The following is a 24735-nucleotide window of genomic DNA, read 5'->3' as shown; positions in this document are numbered from 1 at the left end:
CTCTATTATAGAATGCATACAGTGGAACGGAAGTTGATCTTTCTGTACTAAATCAAACTCGCAGCATAGTGTCTGATCTTCTGTCTGATCCAGTCCTTCCTCCACATGTGATTTCTTCTCTTCAAAGCATCAATAACTTGCTAAGTGCTTTCTCAGGTTCACGCAGGCCAAAGATTAACCCGTTTACTCCCTTTCCGGGGTTTTATTCCTGTCCAGAAATGGAAGACTCACCTGAAAGAGGAGACTGTAAGCTGCACAAGGTTAAAATATTACCATTGTAATCAATACATAGCATGTATAGTATATAACATATTTAAATACTTTCCAATGTAATAAAGTACTTGGTGCTTAAAGTGTTCCTGAATTTCTCTTCTTCTCCATTAATTTTCACATTATTTCAGTAGAATTTAATCAAGGAGGAAAGGAATTCCAGCAGCAAATTGTTTATTTATACTATTCATCACTTACCTTGTTAACAGCTTTTTTCCTTTAAAGAATGGAGACTGACATTAGTGACCTGATATTAAAAGAGACTAGATTGACACTTTGGAAGAATCAGAAATATTGGAAGAAAATATTATGAACAACTGCAAATAGACTGCTTGAACATAAACTGGATTTTAATAAACACAAAAATCAACACAAGTATGAAAGGAGAAGCTAATAGGAAAATGAGCTTATTTTATGTGCTTTAAAAACTATACTGAAAGCACAATTGTGAACAATTTCAATAATGAAAAAAATGACTGCAGAAGAAGCCAAAGTGGTTGTACAAAAAAAATAAAAGGATGATCTAAATGGAAAAAATGGCAGGTCGTGAAAGAAAAGTAAATTGGCCACTAGCTCAGAATGAGGTAGTCAGAGAATGTTTAAAAAAAAACAGCAATACAAACTTCTTCAGGGATTTTAAAATAAACAGAAGATAAAATAAACCAATTGCTTAATGAAAATAGAAAAATGCTTATAGGTAATGAAAAGTAGAATTGACTAATTCTACCTAGAGCACTGATGATGTTACCTAGTTTGGGTAATGAAACATCTGTAAGAAAACAAGCTCAGAGAGCACCAAGGACCCCTCGTGTCAACCCTGAACTATAAATATTCTCCTGTGTTAGAATTGCTGAACTCCTATTTTGGCAGAGCCTTCTTCAGGAAGAGTATATGTATCTCATCAAGCAATTATAGTAAAAGGATGGGATTGAAGGAAGAGAATTAGAATGATAGAACATACATTGGTCAAAAAACATACATTGAGCCTAAGTCTCTAGCCTCTAGTCTGAATCAATTGTATCTTATGATGCTAAAGGAACTTACTAATATTTAACATTTCATATATTATACTGGAAATTCCTGGAGAAAGAATAAAGGATCAGATAAAACTGAGGAGAACAAATTTTTCCCCAGGGACTACAATTTATCAGTCTGATACTGGTACCTATGAAGATTCTAAGCATTAGAAAATAATGCATTGATTACCAGAAGTCAATACGTTTTCTCAAGAATATGTCTCAACTGAATTACAGTTATTACATTTTGGGAGTCCTTGATGCTTTTGGGGAATATTGTAGACCTGAAGTAAGTTCAGCAAAGCATTTGATAAAATATGCCATGATGTTCTAATAAGTAAGCTAATTAAGTATGGATTGGGTGTCATGCCAATTAAATGAATATTTAACTGGCTTGCAAGCCATACTCAAAGAGTCTTCATCAGTGGTTCCTCATGAAATGGAAGAGAAGAGAAGAAATCACTGGGATATTAAAGTCTTTGGTGCTGGATCTTACGTTTTAATCATCTCTATTAAGAATTTGGATAAAAAGATAGAGGGCTTGCTTATTATATTGAGAACAACTGATAAGATAGCTAATATTCTATAATTCAGAAATAAAATTCAAAATGATCTCAGTAAAATAGCCAAATGGACCAAAAATAAAGTAATAAAATTGAGGAGACAAATCAGAAATATTTCACTTTAGACCAGGGATGTCAAACTCGCACCATTACAGCAGCATCACATGACATATAGTGACTTTTCCCCCCTTTGTTACACCAGGCGTGGGCATGACCAGCGTGTGACACATTCAGCCTGTGGGCCATGAGTTTGGCAGCCCTGCTTTAGACATTAATGTCAACTCCATGGAATAGGGATCTGTTTTGGTAATCATAACACGAAGAAAATCTTGGAATAATGTATTACAAACTGAGTATGTTATCAGTGTGATGGAGCTGCAAAAGAAGAAGCTGCTGCTACTTAGACTGCATCAAAAGAAGCCAAATCATGGGAAGAAACCATTTTACCTTATTCTGCATTGATCAAACTTCATCCAATTCCGAGCATCACATTTAAAACTTCAGACAAACTGGAACAGATTTAGGGAAAGATAGAATAATAAGGCATTAAAAATTAAAGACTAAGAAAACAAGACTTCATTTTAAAAAAAGATTACTTGGCTACAATTCCATTTTTCAAATAGCTGAAAGGATGTTACAGAGAAAAACATTTGAGATCTATTTTTATCATCCTGGAGGCCGGTCACAGAATAATGAAATTGATAGTAGACAGGTTTCATTCAATAATTAGGAAACATTTTCTAAGACAAAGCAGTTCAACCATGGAATTAGTTGTGTGGAGAAGTATTTGAGCAATAACTGGATAGCATGGATCCTTTAATTTGGATTCCTACATGGAGCAGAAGGTTGGCCTGCATTGCACCTATTAATAGATTATAAGTATATATGTAGCCAAATAATTGTCTATTTCAGTCTATCTATCTATCTATCTATCTATCTATCTATCTATCTATCTATCTATCTATCTATCTATGTGTGTGTTCATGTGTATCATGCCTCCTAATTTCAAGTTCATATCTCTTCTGCCAATGACTACATTTTCAAATGTTTGCCTATTTTTCAAATTATTGCCTATTTTATTACATTTCCATTAACCATGAGCCAGCTTTTTCTTTCTCTATTAGCATGCTTTCTTTCCTATCATATTTTATCTCATTAGCATAATACAAGTGCTTTCAATCAGCACCTCAGCTAACTAACCTGCTCCTTGTTTTTTTTTTTCAGTCCTTTTCACCTATACTTTTTTCTTTTCTCAATTTTTCTGTTTTGGTCTTATTTCAGTCTCTGTTTAAATTGCAGTCAGACTGATAACTTTCCACTCTCACTAAAGTCTTAACAAGAAATGAACTTTCTGTTACCATAGCAGGCCTTCCAATCAGTGTTGGAGATGGTGTTGCCACAATATTAATACATTGCTACAAATGCAATCCTCTGTGATGCTCATGACAGAAAAATAAATGGATAAAGGGAACTGATAATGTGGTAGTCAAACTTTTTAAACATTAAAGTTGTTTTAAGTTTAATTACTTTAGCTATTATATATGTAGCTGAATTAAATTAAATACTTAAATTAAATGATGCTAATGTATAGCTGTGTGCTGCTGACAACAATAAAGCATGATTTGAAATGGATTTTTTTTATGGGGGAAAAATATAATTTTTCTTGACTTGTTCTTAACTAGGTACTGACCAGCCGAAATAGTTTACCAACACCACAATTAAGGCGAAGTTTAGGAAGCTTGCTGCCTATTGATCCAACTTCTAGATGGGAACGTAATAATGGCAAAAGGTTGCACCATGAATATAATCTTTCAAGGTTAGCAGATTACCAATATCGATTTCATAGTATTTTTACCTACAGTAAAATATATTCAGACATATGTATTGAATTGAATCAATATTGTACAATATAATTCTCAAATGCTATAAACAGTGTAAAATATATGTAACTAAATTCATTAGTTCATTCATCCAACATCAAGAGTTAAGAAATGAAATTGTAACTAAGGATAAGTCATTTCTGTATAATATTTGTTGGATAGTGAAATAAAAAACAGGAATCTGTTTTTGCACCACTTGAAAACATTTAGTCAGTTTCTATCATTCTTGTTTAGGTGATAATTCTCAGAAATAATATAAATGGGATGAATGCCATCAGTTTGCCTACAGTCTATTTTGCTCTTGTGAAAAGAACCAGTAAATTTTAAATGTCATTGGTGAATTAAATTTATCAATAAATGCTTAGGGTTTTTTTTAATTTTCCCTATAACTAACTGTAAGTTAGAACATTGCTAATGGAGAAGAGCTACCAAGCAGTTACACAAGATCTTTCAGAACAGAACTGCAGAAATCCAGATGACCACTAGATGACAGCAAATAATTAAATATCAGCCAATAATAATCTAGCTCCAGATCTGATAGCCTAAAAATGACAATATTGAAAAGTGTTACCAATAATAATTTCTCCCTAAGCTTCAGAATCATCTTTTGTTAATTAAAAAAATATGTACTCATAAATCTTCAGTTTGCATGCTAGTAGTTCTTTTTGTACAAACTGAAAAATAAAACTTAGCTGATAAAAGTAAGAGAAAATGAATTTTAGAAATTTAGCTTCTCTAGAGTAGAGGTCAAGAAATTGTGATGGAGAGGTCTCCTCCTGTGCAGGGTAAGAAACGTTTAAGCAAATGTTTAAAAAGAAGGAAAACAGCGAGAACATACCAATAAGCAATAGAGAATGCTCAATATAGAAGCTGTAAGAATCTAATAAATTTATCAGTCAAGAAAAAGCTAGAGGGTAATGAAAGCCAAAATGCATAGGCAAGAGAAAGTTTATTGAAAAATTTTCCACAAATATATTAAATAGATATAATGATAGGTGAGAGAATAGTTACTGAATCATATTATTGATTGGTTCAAATAAACAATTTTTAGGTTTCACTCATCATGAATTGTTTATTATAAGATTTTAATATGTATAAATTAAATTACTAATTTAATGTGTGTTATATTACACACACATAATATATATAAGAAAATATGATTCAATAACTTATAACTTTTTTCCAAACAGAAAAATGAATCAAAGGATTAACAGAGAGATGTAACTTAAATTATACAATTTTATGTACAATCATATATATATATATATATATATATATATGTGGATCTTTTTGTTGTTCTCGCAGATTGAGTATCTGAGCAACGTTTCGATGAAGTCTCATTCATCATCTTCATCAAACGTTGCCTAGATACTTCGAATCTTGCGAGAAACCCAACAACCAAAGATCCACATACAAATACCCGAGAACCTCAGAAAACATATATATATATATATATATATATATATATATATATATATATATATGTAATATTTTAAAATTTATATATATTGAAAGTTGCCCTAGCTACACAACAAAATACCAGGCTTTAAAAATCTTCTGAGTTCTGAGCATACCTAAATGCTTCATATGAACTTTAAAGATTTTAAACAGCAGATGGCATAGTTTTACAACATAGCTGCTATTTTTCTATTCATTTTTAAAGTGACAATTGTACAACATAAATGTTTTCTTAACTCTTAAGTATTCTTTTTGAATAGCACCCCAAGATAGATTTGATTAAAATACATGCTCAGTGTGCATTAGGATTAAATTGGCACTTAGAGGGTTACACATTAATGTTATAAGAAATAGAATGCATTAGTTAATGGGCACAGAGGTGCACAGCGGACAAGTTAATAAATAAAAGACTGTAATGATAAAACTCTCCAGAAATATGTTACCCTGCATTCCTTCTCCTGGTTAAACACATTGCCTGGAGAACATTTGAAATTTGGATTATTATTTTTAATAGGAAACAATCTGTTTAAATATGTTAATGAAATACTTATTAGTAGTTCAGGATTTCTAAACTCTTCATGCATGTTTCTCATTTAAAATTAGCTACATCTAAAGCCTTTTTCTTTAAGAATTACATGAATGAAGACGACAAGGGCAGAAGTGCTATTTCTATCCATTTACCTGCAGTCGTTATTCACCAAAACTATTACTTTGTGAATAGGTAACAGCAAAAGATAAATCTGTATTGTGCAAAGCTGTAATCATTGCTTTCAATCAATTCTATTATAAATTTATTAAATAATCAATATATAATCACTGCCCAGAGCCTCTCTCACCACCCAGAAACCCTCTTTGTGGAAGATGGGCAGCTTAGAAAATACAAGCAAACAAACAAACAAATGTATGGTGTTCTCTCCTCCTAAGCAATGAACTTAGAATTAAGAAAAATGCTATACAGATAGTCCTCATTTAGTGACTTGTCTTGTTTAGCAGCTGTTTGTAGTTATGACAGTGATGGAAAATACTTTATATCTAATCCTTGCATTTACAATTTTTGCAGGTCAGTAAAGCAAAGAAAAGCTGAAATAAGATCATAAGCATAGTTATGGTTTCACTTTGCTTTGCTTAATGACCAAGTTATTGGTCCTGACTGAGGTCACTAAACAAGGATTACCTGCAAGTATTTGAGGTGATGGTCCTCTGTTTCTTTGAAATTATGTTGTGCACTATAAATTTTATGTTTGCTTAGTAGATAAGGCATTGCAATATTAAAAGAAGTATCACGGACTGAAAAAGTGTGACCAAATGGATCTCTGCTTTTAAATTCCCTCAAGAGAGCATGTGTCTTCGGCATGTGGTTACCTTTTATTAGCCATTGATAACAGTAGATAGTTGCTAGGGAGTATGAAAAGTATATTCTCTTGTACTTATGTCCTATGTGTGGGCTTCTCACAAGAGATTGCTGGAGTAATTAGGTCTATGGTCTGATAAAGTATAACTCTTTATTATGTTTCTAGAATATATTATGTTTCTGTGCTATATTTTATAGCAATTAGCTGCATTTCTGTGTGTTTAACCTTTAATATATGTTTGCATGTAATTATGTATCTGTGCCTGGATAACTTTATGAATAAGATACACTTATAATAATTAATATACTGCTGTGTTGTTCTGATGACTTCCATGAAATGGCAGTAATAACCAGGAAAAATAACTATCCCCAAAAGACCACACCTGCACCTTATCATGCAATATTGTGGAATGGCAGTCAAAATGAAAAAAACTATTTCTTTTTAAAATATTTTTCAAAATGTAATGTTCTTGTATTATACTACAAATGACTTACAACTAAATTAGACTAAAGTAAGCTTTATATTAATTCAGTTTGTCCCAGTGAAGTAAGAGACCCAAAGGTGGATTAATAAATTCTCCTGTTTTCCTTAGTATTGCAGCTGCAATATAGCCATGTTTTGTAAGAGCAATTTAATTTGTATATACCTCTAAATAGGTCCCAAATAAAGCAAATGGAAAATACAGCAAACATGGCAAAAATCAATTTATATTAATTGATGGTTTAGATGCTAGTATAGGTGATAATGGTCATACTTTCTACTCACAGTTTTAATGTTAATATCTGGATGAATCCTAGTGGAGCCTCTCCACCCAAGTTCATCAAAGAACTAATGAGTTTAATGAGATTTTATCTGAGACAGTTGACCAAATACCTGGACCTTTGCATTTTAAGTAGTGTGTTAATTGGCAATTAAAAGCTAGAGAATAGAGAGAAAGTCAGTTGGTGATCATTGGATCACTTCTCACAACATTTCTATTTTGTCTTTTAAAGTTAGAGGTGGTAGCACATCTAGAGAGTTGCCATCAGCTACAATAATGTATAAGGGATGGTTGGAAACTGAGGCAAGGTATGCACAGAATTTAGGAATCATTAACACCAATATGTGATTAAGGTAGAATGAAAGAAATGCTAATGCTATAACTCAAATGACTCAAAAGTCACAAGGTGTTTTAGAAATTACTGAGGTTTAACTGTCTATTGCCCACAGGACTGCCACATAGATTTGTACAATAACTTGTAAATTTTATTTTATCTAGAATTAGATAAGAGCCCCAGTGGCATAGTGATTAGAATGCAGTGCTATATGCTAACTCTGTACACTGTTTAGAGTTCAATCCTGATGTGTTTAAAGTTGACTCTGCCTTCCATCCTTCCAAGATCGAGATCGGTAAAATAGGACCCAGACTGTTGTTGATTATAAACCATTCAGAGAATGCTGTAAATCACTGTGGAGTGCTATATAAGTCTAAGTGCTATTGCTGTTAGGAGAAAGGGACATTTATGGTTGCTTATGTTGTTTACAAACTTCATTCTTCTGAGTTCCATGATCAGGTTCTGTCTGGCCTCAAATCACCATATGAATTAATTCTTAGGGAGAAGAACTAGAGACCTATAATAGATGCCTGGCCCCAACTCATCCTTTCTGTCAGACAAAATGACTTTCTTTTTTTGGTGGATTGATAGCCTGGCCAATTTGATCCTTCTTCAAGAGAAGGAAAGCTTCAGGTTAACTGTACTGACTAATATCAATAGAGAAAATGTATATTGTGATCTCAACACTCTGGAAAGCTGACTCCAATTACTTAACAGAAATAGTCTAACTAGAATCAGTTAAGACTGGGAAGATGTCAAATAATGAACTTGTCTTATCTGAAATAATTAAAGGGAATTGCAACTGGTAGGCCTCCTTGTTCATATTTATTGATCAAACAGGGAAGATTCCTAAGAAGTGGAATGGGGAGGTAGCCATAATTGTCCTCAAAAAATAATATTGAAGGCCTAGCTAATTATAGACCTACTAGTCTACTAAGTGTTACAAGCAAATTATGTTCAAAGCATCTGAGTAATAAACTCCAGGTTTGGATGGAATCTGAATAAATTTTACAGGGGACAGACAGACAGACAGACAGACAGACACACACACAAATATTGATTGCCCTAAGTCTTTTCCAAGTTAAAACTTTGTCTCAATTATTGTTTAAAATTTTCATATTGGGAAGAATGCTTGTTAAATTTTAGTTTAAATTTCTAAGATCTCTATGAGGTCTATATTTGCCTTACCCAAAGATGCAGTTAACACTCTGATCTCCCACTTTTATAACACTTCTTTGGGTGGCTCACAATAACAGTAAAACCCCAAACAATAAAATCCATAAAACCATAAAACACAACCAAACTCCACACCTTAGTCATCCCCTTGGGATATCTCACATACAACCCAAAACATCCTTGCTCTACTCTGGCAACTTTTGAAACAATGTCATCGAGCAAAAGTTTAGGACTTGTAGGTTATCAGCAAATTTCATGTGAACCTATATCATGTTACCAAGCATACGCAGAGACTTGAGTGATGTTAAGTTGCAGTTGGAAGTATCAGGTAGTACAAGGAAGCAGCACCTGGGTGACAAAAGATTTTTGGGAAGCAGCCAGTTATCTGTCCATATTTACTTTTCCCAAGTTAAGAAACACTTTTTTCTGGCTAAGTATAATATTTTGCCTGTAACACTATAACAGGGAAGAGAGGACATTTTGAAACCTTTATTGGAAACATATGTGCCCATGAAGAACCGGGCTTATTTAAACAATGTCTTATTTTACATTTGTGGGGACATATACAAACATGACTTACTCTTGCTTCATTAGTATCCTGGAAGAACAATGATCTAAACTTCATTTCTATATGCGCTTTGCTTTTTTCAGACTGCAAAACCTCTATAGCCCAAATTATAGCAAAATACTGTGTAGCAGCAATGAAAGTGAGGCATCAACTAAAGTAAGATCTCCCATAGTCAGAACTTGGTTTGTTTGTTAGCCAGCATGATGTCATTTTAGGAGAAGGACTGGTAGTGTCAGGTAGGAGTAAAAAGAGGGATCATCTAGAATGTAGCCACAAAGACCAATCCCCCATGATTGCCCTTATCTCAGTAGAACCAGGTTCCGACCATTAATTGAGAAGATTCCTTTTAGCAATAAATCGGTTAATTTGAACTTTCATATGTGGAGCTGGTCTTTTGCCACCTGAGAGACATTTAGTATTTTGTTTTAGGGTTCTTATTACTACTTTACTATTTTACTATTTGTTTTATTTTACTATCTTTACTAGTATTCAGTATCCCTGGCCTTTGGCTGCAATCATTGATCGATGTCATACATTTAACTGCAATTTTAAAATGTACTTTCCTGTATTTTAGTTTAGTAAAATAAGAGGAGAAAGATTTCTTTTTCTGTTTTTCAATTAGCCAAGGATCTTATCCAAATGGGCCTCTTGTTGGCACAAGCCTGTTGACAATTCCGAAACAAAGATCATCTTCAGTGACCTCAGCAAACAATGCAGGTTCTAGACGAGCCGGTAAGAATGTAACAATTATTTGTAAGTTGTCTATAAGGATGTCCATAGAATGCCTTTCTGAAAATAAAGATCTTGACTCAGTAGAAGTATACTAACAGAGAGGTTCCCAACAACCTTTTTAGACAGAGAGTTCCGGATTTTTCCTGCAACCTGAGAACATCTGTTGGACCAGTGCTATTCTTCTAACACTTTATTTCTTTGGTTTTCTCCTTCATCTCCCCTTTAGGAATTTCTCAGAATTTAAGTCCTGGAATTTCACCCAGTAATGGATTTCTCTCCAGTGGGTACCACCGATCATCTGTAGAATTTCCTGATACTGCTGATTTCTTTACTAAACCTAGTATTAATGTACATACATCTCTGGGAAGCTCATTTAATTCTTCAGATTGTCAGCAACAACTTAGAACATCTTCATGTTATACCTGTAATAGGTAATGATCTATTTTTGTTTAAACAGCTAGCATATATAATATCTTTATTTGATAGAAAGTGTCATTGTAGGGTTCCTGCCCCTGCTACTTTTTAAAGTTAAATAATAATTTGTTTGCTATGGTATGTAGTTACAATATTTTTTTTAAAAAAAATATTGGTTTATACAATATTGGCTTCTTTTATCTGAACTTAAGTAAGCTTTCTCTAATTATGATTCTTTGTGTTGGCATCATCCTTTACTTTTTAATACATTTCTCTCTTCTCTTATGTCCTAAAAATGCGTGAGACAGTACCTGAAAAAAATTCTCTAAAAAAATTGGTCCTTTCTGCTTTCTTGAAGCCCTTTTCTTCTTGAGTGCAGCTAAAATGATATTGATGGATGCTCAAATTGGAGTTACAGCAGTGATAATCTTACTGTCTTACTAGTTTTGGTATCTCTTCATTGATATAATACTTAAGAAAAATACATTCGGGAAAATGTGAATACAAATCAAAAATGACATTTCTGTGTTTTTTTTAATCTTCCGTAAGTTGCAGACGACAAGTATTCAACTCTGTTGCAAACTCATTATTTGAATCTGTAGCAGAATCTCAAAATCAAAAATCAGGTAGGTTTATGGTCCATGTTAATATTTAATATTTGTTTCAGTAATGACTATTTCTTTGGGAATATGAATTCATGAAAAACACTTCAGGTGATCCACATTTATGAATTTCAATCTCGGCTACAGTTTTCCATCCAGTGTAAAGTGGAAAACATGAGCAGAGTTCACTTGTATAGAAAATGGGAATTTTAATTGTTTTCCCCATCCTCCACTCCCCAAAAACATAGTAGTGAAATATTGGTCTTGCGAACATAGTAGGAGGTGATACTAGAAAATGAAGAATTATTTAGTTATTATTTATTAAATTAAGTTTGAGGGGTATACAGCATTGAACATAGTAACAACAAAAGAACCAAGGACAATGTATGTCCAGAAAAAAAAACAGTGACAGATAAAATCCCACAAGGGGCTTAATAACCATCCTAATTCAACAAGCCAACCTTTCAGCAATTTCTTAAACATCAGCAGGGTGGGAGCCCTATAGATCTGAAATACTATTTTTAAAAAAGATATTTTAATATTTCTTTAAAATTTTGTATATTTTATTTTAATAATCTTAGAGCAGTCCATAGTAATTACAATGTTTTCAAATGTTAGTATGTTTAAAAAGTCATATAATGGGATTCAGGTTAGGAAATCATGTTTTTTATACATTTGCTTGATTAAATTACTAATATTATGTGCACTTGTTTAAGGTGAGGATGGAAACAGTGAAGTTTCAAAAGACCCCAACCATCTTGCAGAGAAACTGCACAGTGAAATGGGAGAAACAAAACATCCCTGTTGTCAGATGGATCAAACTAAGAATTTTCAGTCTGATGCAAGTATATTATTTCAGACATACCTTGGTGGTTTGATCTCTGGTTTTAATAAGATGTTTGATATTTTATTGTAAAAAGACTACCTTTATACTTCACCTATTTACCTGTTATTATATTATTATTTACACTGAATTTTATTTTCTTTAGTTTTTGTTTGAATAGATCTTGAAGTTTTCAAAATATCAGAATCAAAAAAGAGGCAGTAAATGTACACAAAAATATTAAAACACATTTTGCATGCATTTTTTGCCTTACTTATTATTTTGACTCAAATTGTAACTGTAACAATATTCTGACTCTCTGAGCATCTTTGTTTTTACACAAAGCAACCCAGTGTCCTGAAATAATTGTTTTGGATGGTTTATGGTGGTGTTGGTTTTTTGCAGATCGTTAGTGATTCCAAATGTTGAATTATAAGCGCTGTTAACAGAAAAGCTCCGCTTATATCTATACCAATTGCTTCAGCAAAGACCAGATTGAGATTTACAGTACATGCATATATACAGATTGATATTAAATTGGGAGAAGAAAGTACCTCAGATTGTGAATCTTAAAAAAATAATACTGTGAAGACTGAACGTATTTTTTGAAGTAAAATATCTCAGAAGATGCTACATATCTATTTACAGTAATTACATCAGAACAGTCAAATAATCTTAATTATATTAAGAATCAAATACATACAAATGTCCCTTTACTTTGTGTAACCATAATAGTACATAGTTGAATTCTGATTAACAGAGTTTGATTTTATGATAATAAAAGATGTTTGTTTTCAACTTCCTGTTCTTATTTAGTCTTACTATTTTTTCTGTCACAGATTGAGGAGAATTCTTCTTTAGAAAAGATGTTAATAGAAAACCATAATTCATTAATGGAGGAAATGAACAGCTGGAATTTTCAAATATTTGATCTTGTTCAAAAAATGGGAGATAAATCTAGAAGAATCCTTAGTCAGGTTTGTTGCTACTGTAGAAATTCTGTTTATTTTATTTGAATATTTCTAACTGTACATATATCAACATTTTGCAAGCTGTTCTCTCTGTATAAATACATACAGACATTGATATAAATAAGTAGCACATTTGCAAACAAACGTATCTTTTTTCCAGACTGAACCATAGCTCCATGTGAATGGGAGGAAGTGAGAATAGATAAAAATAAAAGAAGCTGTTGAAAACGGCTGTTAGCATAGGGTAGAAATGACTGTACTTACAGATGGCCTTATAAATCTTTCTGCTTTTTCTGCTGTATATGTTTTATGTGTATTTAGAAAGAATAGTTAATATATACACTTATGGATCAGTTGATTTTGTAAATCAATTAAATTAATTAATCAAGAATATTTCATCTGAGATATATCTCAAATTTGTTCTTTTTGTATGTAAATATGCATATACATATATAGATGTGACTTGTACAGATTTATCAGGTAGGAAGAAAATCTCAAGGATTGGTTTGCAAATTTATGTTATATTAGCATTAAATATTAATTGGATTTTGACAAAAAACATCAATAGTTTCAATGCTATAATTTAAGATGATTTTTCACCTTCTGTTAAGCCCCATTCCTATACCCTTCTCATTACATATTCTTCAAGCTGAGGTGTTCTTGATCCTCAACTCCTGGCAGGGTAGACTGCCAGAAAGAGGCATTGGGGGGGCGGGGGGGACGAGGACAAACATTCATTCTCAAAGAATCTAAAAAAAAAAGAAATGTTTTCATATGTGTCTATTATGTGTTTAGGTTGCATTTACATTGTTTCAAGACACTGGTTTATTTGAAATTTTCAAAATTCCAACTGAGCATTTCATGAACTACTTTCAAGCACTAGAAAATGGATATCGAGACATTCCCTGTGAGTAATAGTTGACAAAATTAGGCTAATTTATTAATCTGAGATTTCCATTGAATTTTATAAGATATTTGTAAATAGAATTCTAGCAGAATTTTATTTCTGTTTCTTTTATTTTTTTCTTAATCTTACTAATAATTTGATGAGAATAGTTTTAAAATAATAATAATAATAATAATACAAAAAATAGATAAAGCCAAATATGTGTAAGAGTTTGCTAATCTAAAAAAAATATTAAGGAGAGATAGGAATTAAATTTTCATTGAGACTAGCATCTGGAGTCTAGTTGAGTCATGGCATCTAGACTTCTTTTTGGATTAGCATGTTTTCCTGCTAATCCAAGTAGCTTCTTCAGACTGATAAGCAGCAAAACATTTCAAAACAAAAATTACAAAAAGAAGTCCAGTTGCCATGACTCATTTTCCAGAAGATTCTACCTGGATGAATCTTCATTGACACATTGAGCCTAGTGAAAAAATCTCATTGAAGCCCTGTGCAGTTAAGCTGTGGGTTTGAAATTCTGGTGGTTTATTAGCTGATGAAGAACTGGCATGCAAGTTGTTTAATGGGAGGGTGGAATACAGCTATTGTCTGTGAGGCCCTTTTTTTGAGTTAGAATTCTATATTTGCCTCTGTCTTATGTTTCCTTGGGTTATTGAGTCTTCATATGTAACAGCAAGTTTACATTTAATAAAAACTGTATTATTTAAGATCACAATAGAATACATGCAACAGATGTTCTTCATGCTGTATGGTATCTTACAACGAGACCAATTCCCGGATTTCAGCAAATAGTCAGTGACTCTGGGAGTGGAACCACCAGGGGTGAGTAAGTCTGTTGTGTTATTCCACAAGGAGGCCATGTCTGATAGAGTAAAATTAATACACCTGAAGTAAATATACACTTGTCTGAAGATTGCCTGCTTGAAACTAAATTTAGTAGCATTTATAAACAATAAGATTTTAGGAAACTGATTGGATAATTGCTGACAGACTTTACTTCTTAGCCAAGTAAACTGTTTCCATTTGGAACCCTTCTCCTAAATAAGGCCTATATTTTACTGCAGTGGTCAGCATGATTGGTCAGCATGTTTCTAGCAACTAAAATACATTAGAGTAATTTTTCCTTATTTAATTATTAAAGTAAATGCGTCAGACTAAAAATACTTGAAGTCTTTAATTTAATTAGAGCTTTTTAAAATTATTCCATGGGAAAAATGAAACAGTATTCAACATTCTATTTCAATTAATATATACCTCTTTAGTACATTCTATTATTTTTAGCATCACGTGAATTGAATGAATTATTTAATATTATGTAAAGTGAACTGTGATGCTAAGGTATATATATTTAAATATAAATCTCTAAATCTCTTTCCCATCAACTTAATTGGATGGTTCCTGGTCCTACAGTTTTAAGAAAATCGGAAAATTTCTTCCTCGTGCACTTGTGCTGGAAAGTTTGTCTCACTAGCTCAGAGGTTGATGTAATTTGTAGGGCCTTTAAGAAAAGCTCTGCAGAATCAAGTTGTACTCTGATAAGAGTCCTGGCTAAGGAAATATTTAACTGGATCCAGCACAGTGAGATCATAGATTGCTTGATATGTTGAAAATGTTTATAAAAATTCTGAATATTCTTAAAATGTTATTTTTATGCTTATTATTTTGGATATAGAGAGTGATATTTCCGTGGGCCATGTTGCCTATGTTTCCTCCAAAAGCTGTCCTGTTCTAGATGAAAACTACGGATATTTAGCATCAAATATTCCAGCCTTAGAATTAATGGCTTTATATGTAGCAGCAGCCATGCATGATTATGATCATCCTGGTCGGACAAATGCCTTTCTAGTAGCAACAAATGCTCCACAGGTAGGATCATTTTCTGTATCATATGAAAAGTCATATATGCTATCTCATTCAGCTATTACATTTTAGCATTATATAATGAGATTTCCAGCAGTTCTGATATTTTAAGTTTTATACTCGCAGAGCAGTGTATTCAGCACCTGTCCTGAATCAGAGAAACTTGACCAGTCTTTGAAGTTGTGGCCATTGCAACATTCCCAAAGTCATGTGATTGCAACTTAGGCACTTGGCAAACAGCTTGTAGTTATGACAATTGCAGTGTCTCTCAATCACGTGATCAACATTTGGATCTTCCCCTGCTAGCTTCCCACAAGCAAAGTCAGTGGGGAAGCCAGCAGGAGGTCCCACTGCCAACCCAGAGATGCGATCAAGCAGCTCAAGAAGAGATGGTGCTCTGCAGAAGGAGATGGTACAACAGCAGCGGTTCCAACTTTTCCCTGAAGAACAAGATCTCACACCCTGTTATTTGTGGAACAGCACCTCTATAGAGTTTCTGCATGGTTGTTGCTCTCCTTCCTCTTCTGCCATAGGCTTGCAGCTGAACCTAACCTTAGATGAACACATTCAGAGAGGGGAAACACCTCCCTCTGCATCCATCCAAGTATTGGTACTGCAAGCCAGCTTTGCCTCCTCATCTCTGATGACATTGTAGATAAAGAGAAATTTATTACTGGCATTTAGCAGCTGCAGCTGTAGACCAAGGCCTCCAAGGGTCTGATAATCTAGTTTACAAAATGGGATAATGCATTTTGGGATAATGAATTTCAGAAGTTAATTATATGCAGTGTGAAGGGTTTTTGTGGCTGCTGCTATAGTAGTGGTTCTAAATCTCTTTCCCATCAACTTAATTGGATGGTTCCTGGTCTTACAGTTTTGAGAAAATCAGAAAATTTCTTCCTGCCCACTTTCTCCATGCTATGAGTGTTTTTATACGCCCTCCTTCAATCACTTTTCCAACTTCAGCAGTTCTCAACAATCTAGCTTTTCTTGTAGGAAATGCATTTGGATTTCTTAATCATTTTAATTTCAGTTTGGCAACCAGAAATGTACACAATATTTCAGAGATAGATGAATGTTCATTTTTGTAAAGGCACTGCATTATCACTTGTTTTATTTTCAGTCCTTTTCCTAAAAATTCCTATGATGAAATTTGCATTTTTTATCGCTTCTGCACATTCTGGTGCCACAGTAGTAATCCCATGAACTGGCTAGTTACAGGCAGCTCAGTTCCCAATAGGGCATATGTGAGGTAAAGGCTCTCCCTACAATGTGCATAACATTACATTCACTTGAACCAAACTATTTATTATTTAACCGACCATTACCTTTTAATGAAATCATTCTGAAATTCCTTCTGGAAAGTTTTTTTTAAATCAAGCTGATTAATGTGATATCATCCATAAAATTGCCAGCATGCTGCTTACTTCTAAGTATAAATGTACACTTTTGCAGTGAGTCTGCTTTAAACATCATAAAGCCTGTATCACTAATTATTCCCATGACAATCAGGGTGTAATATTGTTTCTAGAAGGTTAGGAAGGGTACTTGGAAGTATCAACAAGCTATTTTATCTCAGTCTAATCTATGGAGTTTCTCAGTCATCCAGGTGATGGTTGTCCCAAAGGTGCTTTTTCAGGAGGCAATTGGACTTCCTTGTTTTTCTTTGAAGATGTTTCACTTATCATCCAAGAAACTTTTTCAGCTCTGACTGGATGGTGGGGAATGAAAAGATTTATATTCCTTGCAGACAGCTGGTCGTTTTCATTCTTTTAATTTAGAGAGTCGTTAAGGCCACTTGGAGGTTTATCTGTGTCCTCAGGATCACCTAAGTAGTGCAAAGGGGTGTGGAGCTGCCTTGGCTACAGGATGTTTTCTGCCCTGTGTCCCTTCACTGTTGAAGACAAGCGCAAGCTCTTGGAGATGTGTCTGTGTTGTCTGTATCTCAAACTGAAGTGCAAATGGTTCCTGTAGTCTGCAATTTTTTCTGGAAATCCATTTGTACTCCCATACCATTCAAAGGTGCTTTCCAAAGTAAAAAAATAAGAAAGTCCAGTTTCTTTCTGAAAAAGCAACCCCTGGGATCTCATTCTAATGTATGGCCAGAGCCTCAACAACTCTTATATTCAAGAATCTTTTGAAAACTATGAGCCTTTGGAACCATCCAAATTGGCCCTTTGGCCATACAAGGGCAGAATAGGCTTTGTTGCATCAATCTCAGCAGGGAATATTAATTAACAGTTTTAAAAAAGCATAAAAACTCCAGGTTTCAGAGCTTTTGAGAAAAGTCTCCAAGGCTTATTGGAAGGCTAGGAGGATAAGGAACCTGGCAATTCTCAGGGAAAGATATTCCAAATTTTACCACAAATATTGGTCCTTTTACCCATATTTAATCCTTTATATTCATATTCATGATGATACCATACTGGGACATTCAGACTGCAAAGCAGCTGTGCAGCAGGATGAGGAGTGACATTGCCTGTCATTTGACCCACTTATCCATCACTAGATGTAAAGCATCAGAGTTGCTTAGTAAGGCAGCTATAATTATTACAGATTATCCTGTTTCCACAATATAGTTACACACCTGATGGTACACAACTGACAGACCCATGATCCATCATGAACCGGATGCCAAGATAGCCAGATCACAGAAGAGGACTGTAGTTCTTTTAGCCCTTTTTTCACTCTGTGACAGGGGTGTCAAACTCGTGGCGTCATGTTGTCATGTGACGTATTGTGACTTTTTCCCCTTCACTAAAATAGGGGGGGGTGGGGGGGTTTATGGACAGTGTGTGACGCATATGGCCCATGGGCCGTGAGTTTGACATTTTTTTGCTCTATGATATTGTTTGGCTCTTCTTTTTTTTCACCAAAAATCTATGCTTTGAAGATTTGGCTTGAAGCTTCCCGCTCCCTGCTTCAGCTTTTCCCTACCTTTCAAGAAAATGGAGAAGAATGACTAAGCAGTTTATTTGAACATGGTTCTTCCTTAAGAGTAGGAAATTGAACTTAGTCTACGTTTGCTGGATCCAACTCAGGTAGTGTTTTTATTTAGAAACGTAAATCTAATTGCTTAGTATAATATTTCCCAAAAAGAAGTAACCGCTTTCTTCTATTTCTCAGAGATAACCTGAATGGGCTGTTACAGTTTTGTGAAATGTCACTCTTTAAAATATTTGTACTAATTATTTTTCAGGCTGTGTTGTACAATGATAGATCAGTTCTAGAAAATCATCATGCAGCCTCTGCATGGAGCCTCTTCTTATCACTACCGGAATATAATTTTCTGTCTAATCTTGATCACGTGCAGTTCAAACGATTTCGATTCTTAGTGATTGAAGCAATCCTTGCAACAGATCTCAAGAAACATTTTGATTTTCTTGCTGAATTTAATGCCAAGGTTTGTTGTTCTCCTTAATATTATTTATATTCATTATATTTATAGAAATGTACAGAAATATACAATACATATGTATGTTATATGGTTTGAGCAATATTGTATACTACTTATTTAATTAGTAATAGCAATAGCACTTAGACTTATATACTGCTTTATAAGGCTTTACAGCTCTCTCAAAGCCATTTACAAAGTCAGCATATTGCTCCCAACAATTTGGGTCCTCATTTTACCCATCTCAGAAGGATGGAAGGCTGAGTCAACCTTGAGCCTGGTGGGATTCAATCTACCAAATTGCAGTAAGAGTAGCTTTCAGTACTGCATTCTAACCACTGCGGCTCCATAAATATTTGCTTATTTATTTGTTTTTTTACAGTATATAATGAAAAGGTTTATAAATAAATGAAAAATACAGAACAAAGTTAAATTAATCAAAACAGGATATAACCAAATTGTTACATACATAATGTGCTTAATTTGCATAAGACCAATAAAATCACATTTTAGCCACATATAAATAGGTTTTGAATGGCTTTTTAATGTGTTACATTAGGGCAAATTGAAAAAGTAATTCCTTATCCGGCTGTCACATATTTTATTTGTTCCTGTACACTTTTATGTTGCATTAAGAATCCCCTGAACATAGAACAATATAAAATCAGGAAGAAAAGTAGTCCTAGTGTGTGATAGAAAAAGCCTCACCTATTTGGGTAGTCAGTGCAAGAAGGGTTAGGATGCATATCACAACAATTTCTCTATGGTGATCTTACTAGTCCGTCAGTACTTCCTAGAATGGTATAGAAGCCTTTAATATATTTGCTGTAATAAGGTTAAATTAGGTGTTATATGGCCTAGGTCATAGATTGCATATTTTACATTATTGTTATTGGGGGAATGATAGACCCTCCACTGGGAAAGACCAGATACAATTAGTTGAGGAGAGGGTACTAGTGAAATTATACAGTTCTCTATTCCATACAAATGTCCCACGTATGATTGGGAAATGTGTATTTAATTTGTAACCCATATCCTAAAATTATTGGCTATTATATACCAATTCGCTTTGGTATGCCAAATTCACAATTACTGATCAAATGTTATGGATTACAAATTTATTCTCTCAGAATAGAAACAAAGGGCAAGGATAACCAATAGAAAATGGAAAAGGCACAGATTTATTGTGATTTTGCTTTTCTAATCTTATACTTCATTTAATCAGACATATAAATTATAATCTGGAGACAGGATCAGCAGTAATATCAGGGGGAATGAAGTTCTGAAGTTACAGATGATGATAATGAAATCTTAATAATACCCATTCATCAAGCAGTTGTTTGGTGTGACAGATATTTATGCACTGGGGATTTGATTAAGATTTTTATTCTGGAAAGAACAGTTGGCCTCAATTCAATTAATCACCAGAAAGATGTTGAAGCTCTTAACAGATTCTTGCTCAGATGGATTCTCTCTACACTTGGCACTTTATTTATTTGGTTGAATTGGCACTTTAATTATTTGTAGACTACATGGCATATCAGTGATAATCTCTATTTCTTTTGGAGTAATCCAAATTCTAGACTGTTTAATATATTGCCCTATCTGAGAGCCCGTTTGTCCTTTTATTATTTTATATACAATAGTGACTTGCTAATTTATTCTATATAAAATGTGGTAAGCAAATAATATATATCACATTGGAAGATGTGCAGATATGTAGATTCTTGATCTATGCATGATATCAGTGAGTTCTGTAATAGGGTCACTTGAGTGATAATAGGGAAAACACTGAGATCAGTTTCTCATTGTGATACCTTTGAGGAATTTTAGCTGAGAACTATTAGCAGGATATGTTTTGTAGTAGATTTTTCGTGGTGCTAATTCATGTATGTTTAATTTATGATTATTTTAATGTCCTGGGTGAGTTTTGCAATTGGAGAAATCTAATCTAAATCCTATTGTTAAAAGTCTATGATGGATCAGAGCATCTTTGATTGTATCAGAGGATTTGTTTTTAAATGGTGGATTTTATAATTGCACTGAGTGGAAGTTGGAAATTATGTATATCTGTACATTGTAAAGTGTTCAGTTTATTCGTTCCATCATGAAATGGGAGTCTTGATCCAGCGCCTGGAGGTGTGAAGAATTATCTGGGAAGGAACAGATTCAGAATGAATTGTAGCAAGACAAAAGTGCTCTTTTTGAATGGGCCTTATGCTAATAGATTAGTTCCATCTTTAGCACTTGATAAGGTGGCAGTCCATCAGGTTTTTCTAGACTTGTGGCTTCTCCTTGAGCAACAGGAATAGGTCACGGACAGAAGACACACTGGCCTGCTCCAGCTAGTGCACCAATTACAACCTTTTCTAGTTCAGGAGATGCTGTCTATAGTGAATAATGACCTTTTGTCTTCTAGTTAGACTACTGTAATTTGCTTTACATGGGACTATTCCTGAACATTACTTAAAGTTACAGCATGAATTAAACATAATCCCTTACTTCCAGATTGATTGAAATCTCAGAGTGATAACGGTACTGTGAAGGTTGTATTGTTGCTTTGGGCTCTGGGCCCATTTCAATATGCGGGACATTACCTAAAATATCCTTAATAGTTTAGTTTTGGGGGAAGGGTGCTCTCTTCTCCAGGTAGATTCTGCCTGTTCAATTCATTCAGGCCAAGTACTCATATTGAATATTCTTACGCTTGGAAGGAGACGGCATTTTTTGTTTCATGAGGTCAAGCAGGCCCTTTCTTTGCTGTTATTCAGGAAATCGATGAAGATTTATGAGTGCTCATAAGATTCCTTGAAGAGTGGCTGTCAGGTTGGCTAATGTGATGCAGTTATTATTGTCTTATACGTGTGTGTGTGTGTGTGTGTATGTACATAAATAAATTTCAGTAAACAAATAAATTTCAGTGCATTGCATGTTTTTAATTATTTGCTGAATTCAGTATTAACTATTCTTCAAGTATTAAGCACAAAATGTTAGACAGGAACAAGGAGATGTATGTCAACAGCGAAATTCTTTAAAAATACTTTGGGAGGGAGACAGAGAGACAGACAGGAGTTAGTTCAATTCACTCCATTCAGTGATACTTAAACACAAATAAGTGTGAACCCATTGCCTCCTTCCTTGGAAGTAAGCCATATATTTGGAAATTAATTCAAATTACACATGAGTACTGCAGAATATATGAACAAATTAAACTGTGTTTTATATAAGAAACTCCCAAAGTGTTTTACATTTATATATGAAAGCTATGAAGGGATTGAAGAAAACACTTTGTCTCCCTTCTAAATAGGTGAACATGAATGGGCATGGTATTGAATGGAGCAATGAGAGTGATCGACTGTTAATTTGTCAGATATGCATCAAGCTGGCAGATATCAATGGTCCAGCCAAAATTAGAGATCTACACCTGAAATGGACAGAGGGAATTATTAATGAATTTTATGAACAGGTAAACTTGTGTAAACAGAACATATATGAAAAAATAATGCAGATAATCTTGTACATGGAATGATTATGTGCATAAAACTGAATCTTAAAATATTTAAGTGTATTCTTTTACAGAGGGATGTAAAATCATGCTAAAAACTGGAATGTAAGTAATACAAAGCCTGCAGCCTGCCTATTCTTCTATTAGACCATTATTTGTGTGAAGGAATGTTGATCATAGAATTTGTCCATCTTTTATATCCTATTTCATCTGTTTAGAAAGCATCTAAGTGTAATGCAATTTTAAAAGCAAAGATCTAATTATTTTTGCTCTTTGTAACACTAAGTAAGATTATGGGAAGAAGTCCCCTTTTTTTCTTCTCGTTTTCTGTCCAATCTGTTCTAACTCTTTTGTATGTATAAATTTCCAGGGAGATGAAGAAGCAAACCTTGGGCTACCTATTAGCCCTTTTATGAATCGACATTCTCCTCAACTTGCCAAGTTACAAGACTCTTTTATAACCGACATCGTTGGTCCTCTTTGCAATTCTTACGATGCAGCCGGCTTGCTTCCAGGCCAGTGGATTGAAAAAGACGAGAGGGAAAGCTCTGAAGATTGTGATGCAGAAGAGGATAGCGAAGAGGAATTGGAAGATTTAGGAACAAGTAAGACTAAATGCTTTTTTGAACAATTTGAACTGGTTGTTACACTGGTTGAATTGCACCACTGACTGCAACCATCATAAATACGAATCAGTTGCCAAGCAACTGAATTCTGATCATGTTGACCATGGAGATGCTGCAATGGTCATGTGAAAAATGGTCATTAATCACTTTTTGCAGTGCTATTGTAACCTTGAACATTCACTAAATGATCTGTGTTGAGGACTACCTGTACTTCCATAAAAGAACTTTCAACTGATAACAGGCCTCTTTTTTCTCCTTTCCCTCACCCCCTCTTTTCTTTAAACAGGACATAAATTCAACACATGGTTTATTTTCTAAAAACGTGTTACTTATTTGAAATGAGTTTGGAAAATTTGTTTTCTTTTGCAGAATTACAAAGAAGAAAAAACAGACAGCAAATGTTTAGTCAACTAATATACCATTTGAATGAAAACCATAAATTGTGGAAGAAAATAATTGAAGAAGAAGAACTAAATACATCAGAAGAAAATGCACATTCAGAAAATACCACCTTATGTCAAACAGATGAGATTCAGGTCATCGAGGAAGCAGATGAAGAAGACGAACGACATTAAGAACAAGGAAAAACACTTTAAATAGACTTTATAACAGTGTTCTAGACTGCTACAAGAATATATTTTTACCCATAATGGTAGCTGTAAACTGACAGCCCTGAGGGAAGTATGAAAAAGAGTATACGGAATAATGTGAAAGGACACTTATTTCTTCAGCATTATCACACTTCTATGCACTTTTGCCACATGGAAATTTTTAAAAAACTTCATAGACTTACTGAACACAGTACTGCATTCCATGATGAGAAGATTTTATGTCCAGCTTGGTCTTCAAGTATCTTGTTTGGCTGCCTTCCTGAAAGTAACTTTTTATTATCAAAAGGGAATTAACAGTTTGGAGAAAAATCAATATGATTTTTCAAGCTACAAGGACATTCTTTTTTACAGACGCTCTTGAACAAAGGCCTATAATGTTTTAGAATTGGTATTTTGTTTTTAATGTGACCCTTAAAATCACTGTGCCTATCAACAAGCAGTTCCCATAAATTTAATTTGCAAGAGTTTGATTAATGAAGTTATTGGATTGATTTAACCATTAGATGGCTGCGATCAGAATTGCCGGGTACTTATGGTTAAAATTGAATTTCTTCTGCATCTGTTTGATGCTTTTGTTTTTACTGTGGTAAATAGCCTGCTATTTTATTTTTCTAAAAATGTACAGGTTTCCAATGAGTATTCAGGCTAATTTGCTAAATATACCCTTGTTGCCTTTTTTCTCATTGTTCTGTAATAGAACATACAAGCTATTTAACTATTTTAATAATTACAGGATTTTATTCTTTTAGTCAATGTTATAAATATGTTCCATTCTTTTTCAGGATTCATGTTTAAAAACATGGCACAGCAGATTTTATATTTACAGATTTATGCTAATGCTAGATGGTCATTAAAAATTGACTTTTGCTCTGTATATAATCGTCATAAAAATTAAAAGATGGTTTTGTATAAA

At 33.8% G+C, this 24735-nt stretch overlaps 1 protein-coding gene across 2 annotated transcripts in view; it reads left to right on the top strand.

Moving 5' to 3' along the window:
* PDE3B (phosphodiesterase 3B) overlaps window positions 1-24735 on the top strand; it is a 46205-nt gene extending 21470 nt beyond the window's left edge. Inside the window, exons 3-16 of one of the 2 annotated variants that reach the window (XM_026706489.2) lie at window positions 12-260; window positions 3532-3665; window positions 10000-10109; window positions 10336-10540; window positions 11079-11149; window positions 11842-11966; window positions 12788-12925; window positions 13715-13826; window positions 14535-14648; window positions 15499-15692; window positions 18886-19089; window positions 22388-22546; window positions 22956-23190; window positions 23581-24735. In XM_026706489.2, the coding sequence (XP_026562274.2) occupies window positions 12-260; window positions 3532-3665; window positions 10000-10109; window positions 10336-10540; window positions 11079-11149; window positions 11842-11966; window positions 12788-12925; window positions 13715-13826; window positions 14535-14648; window positions 15499-15692; window positions 18886-19089; window positions 22388-22546; window positions 22956-23190; window positions 23581-23786 (2256 nt within the window). In that variant the 3' untranslated portion in view covers window positions 23787-24735. Of the gene's footprint in view, window positions 1-11; window positions 261-3531; window positions 3666-9999; window positions 10110-10335; window positions 10541-11072; window positions 11150-11841; window positions 11967-12787; window positions 12926-13714; window positions 13827-14534; window positions 14649-15498; window positions 15693-18885; window positions 19090-22387; window positions 22547-22955; window positions 23191-23580 lie in introns of both variants that reach the window. The other variant, XM_026706488.2, reaches the window with a different exon arrangement.

The sequence above is a fragment of the Pseudonaja textilis genome, chromosome 1, assembly GCF_049901715.1.
Source record: "Pseudonaja textilis isolate UNSWEBS1 chromosome 1, rPseTex1.2, whole genome shotgun sequence".
Lineage (NCBI taxonomy): Eukaryota > Metazoa > Chordata > Lepidosauria > Squamata > Elapidae > Pseudonaja > Pseudonaja textilis.
This window is presented reverse-complemented; position numbering and strand designations above follow the sequence as displayed.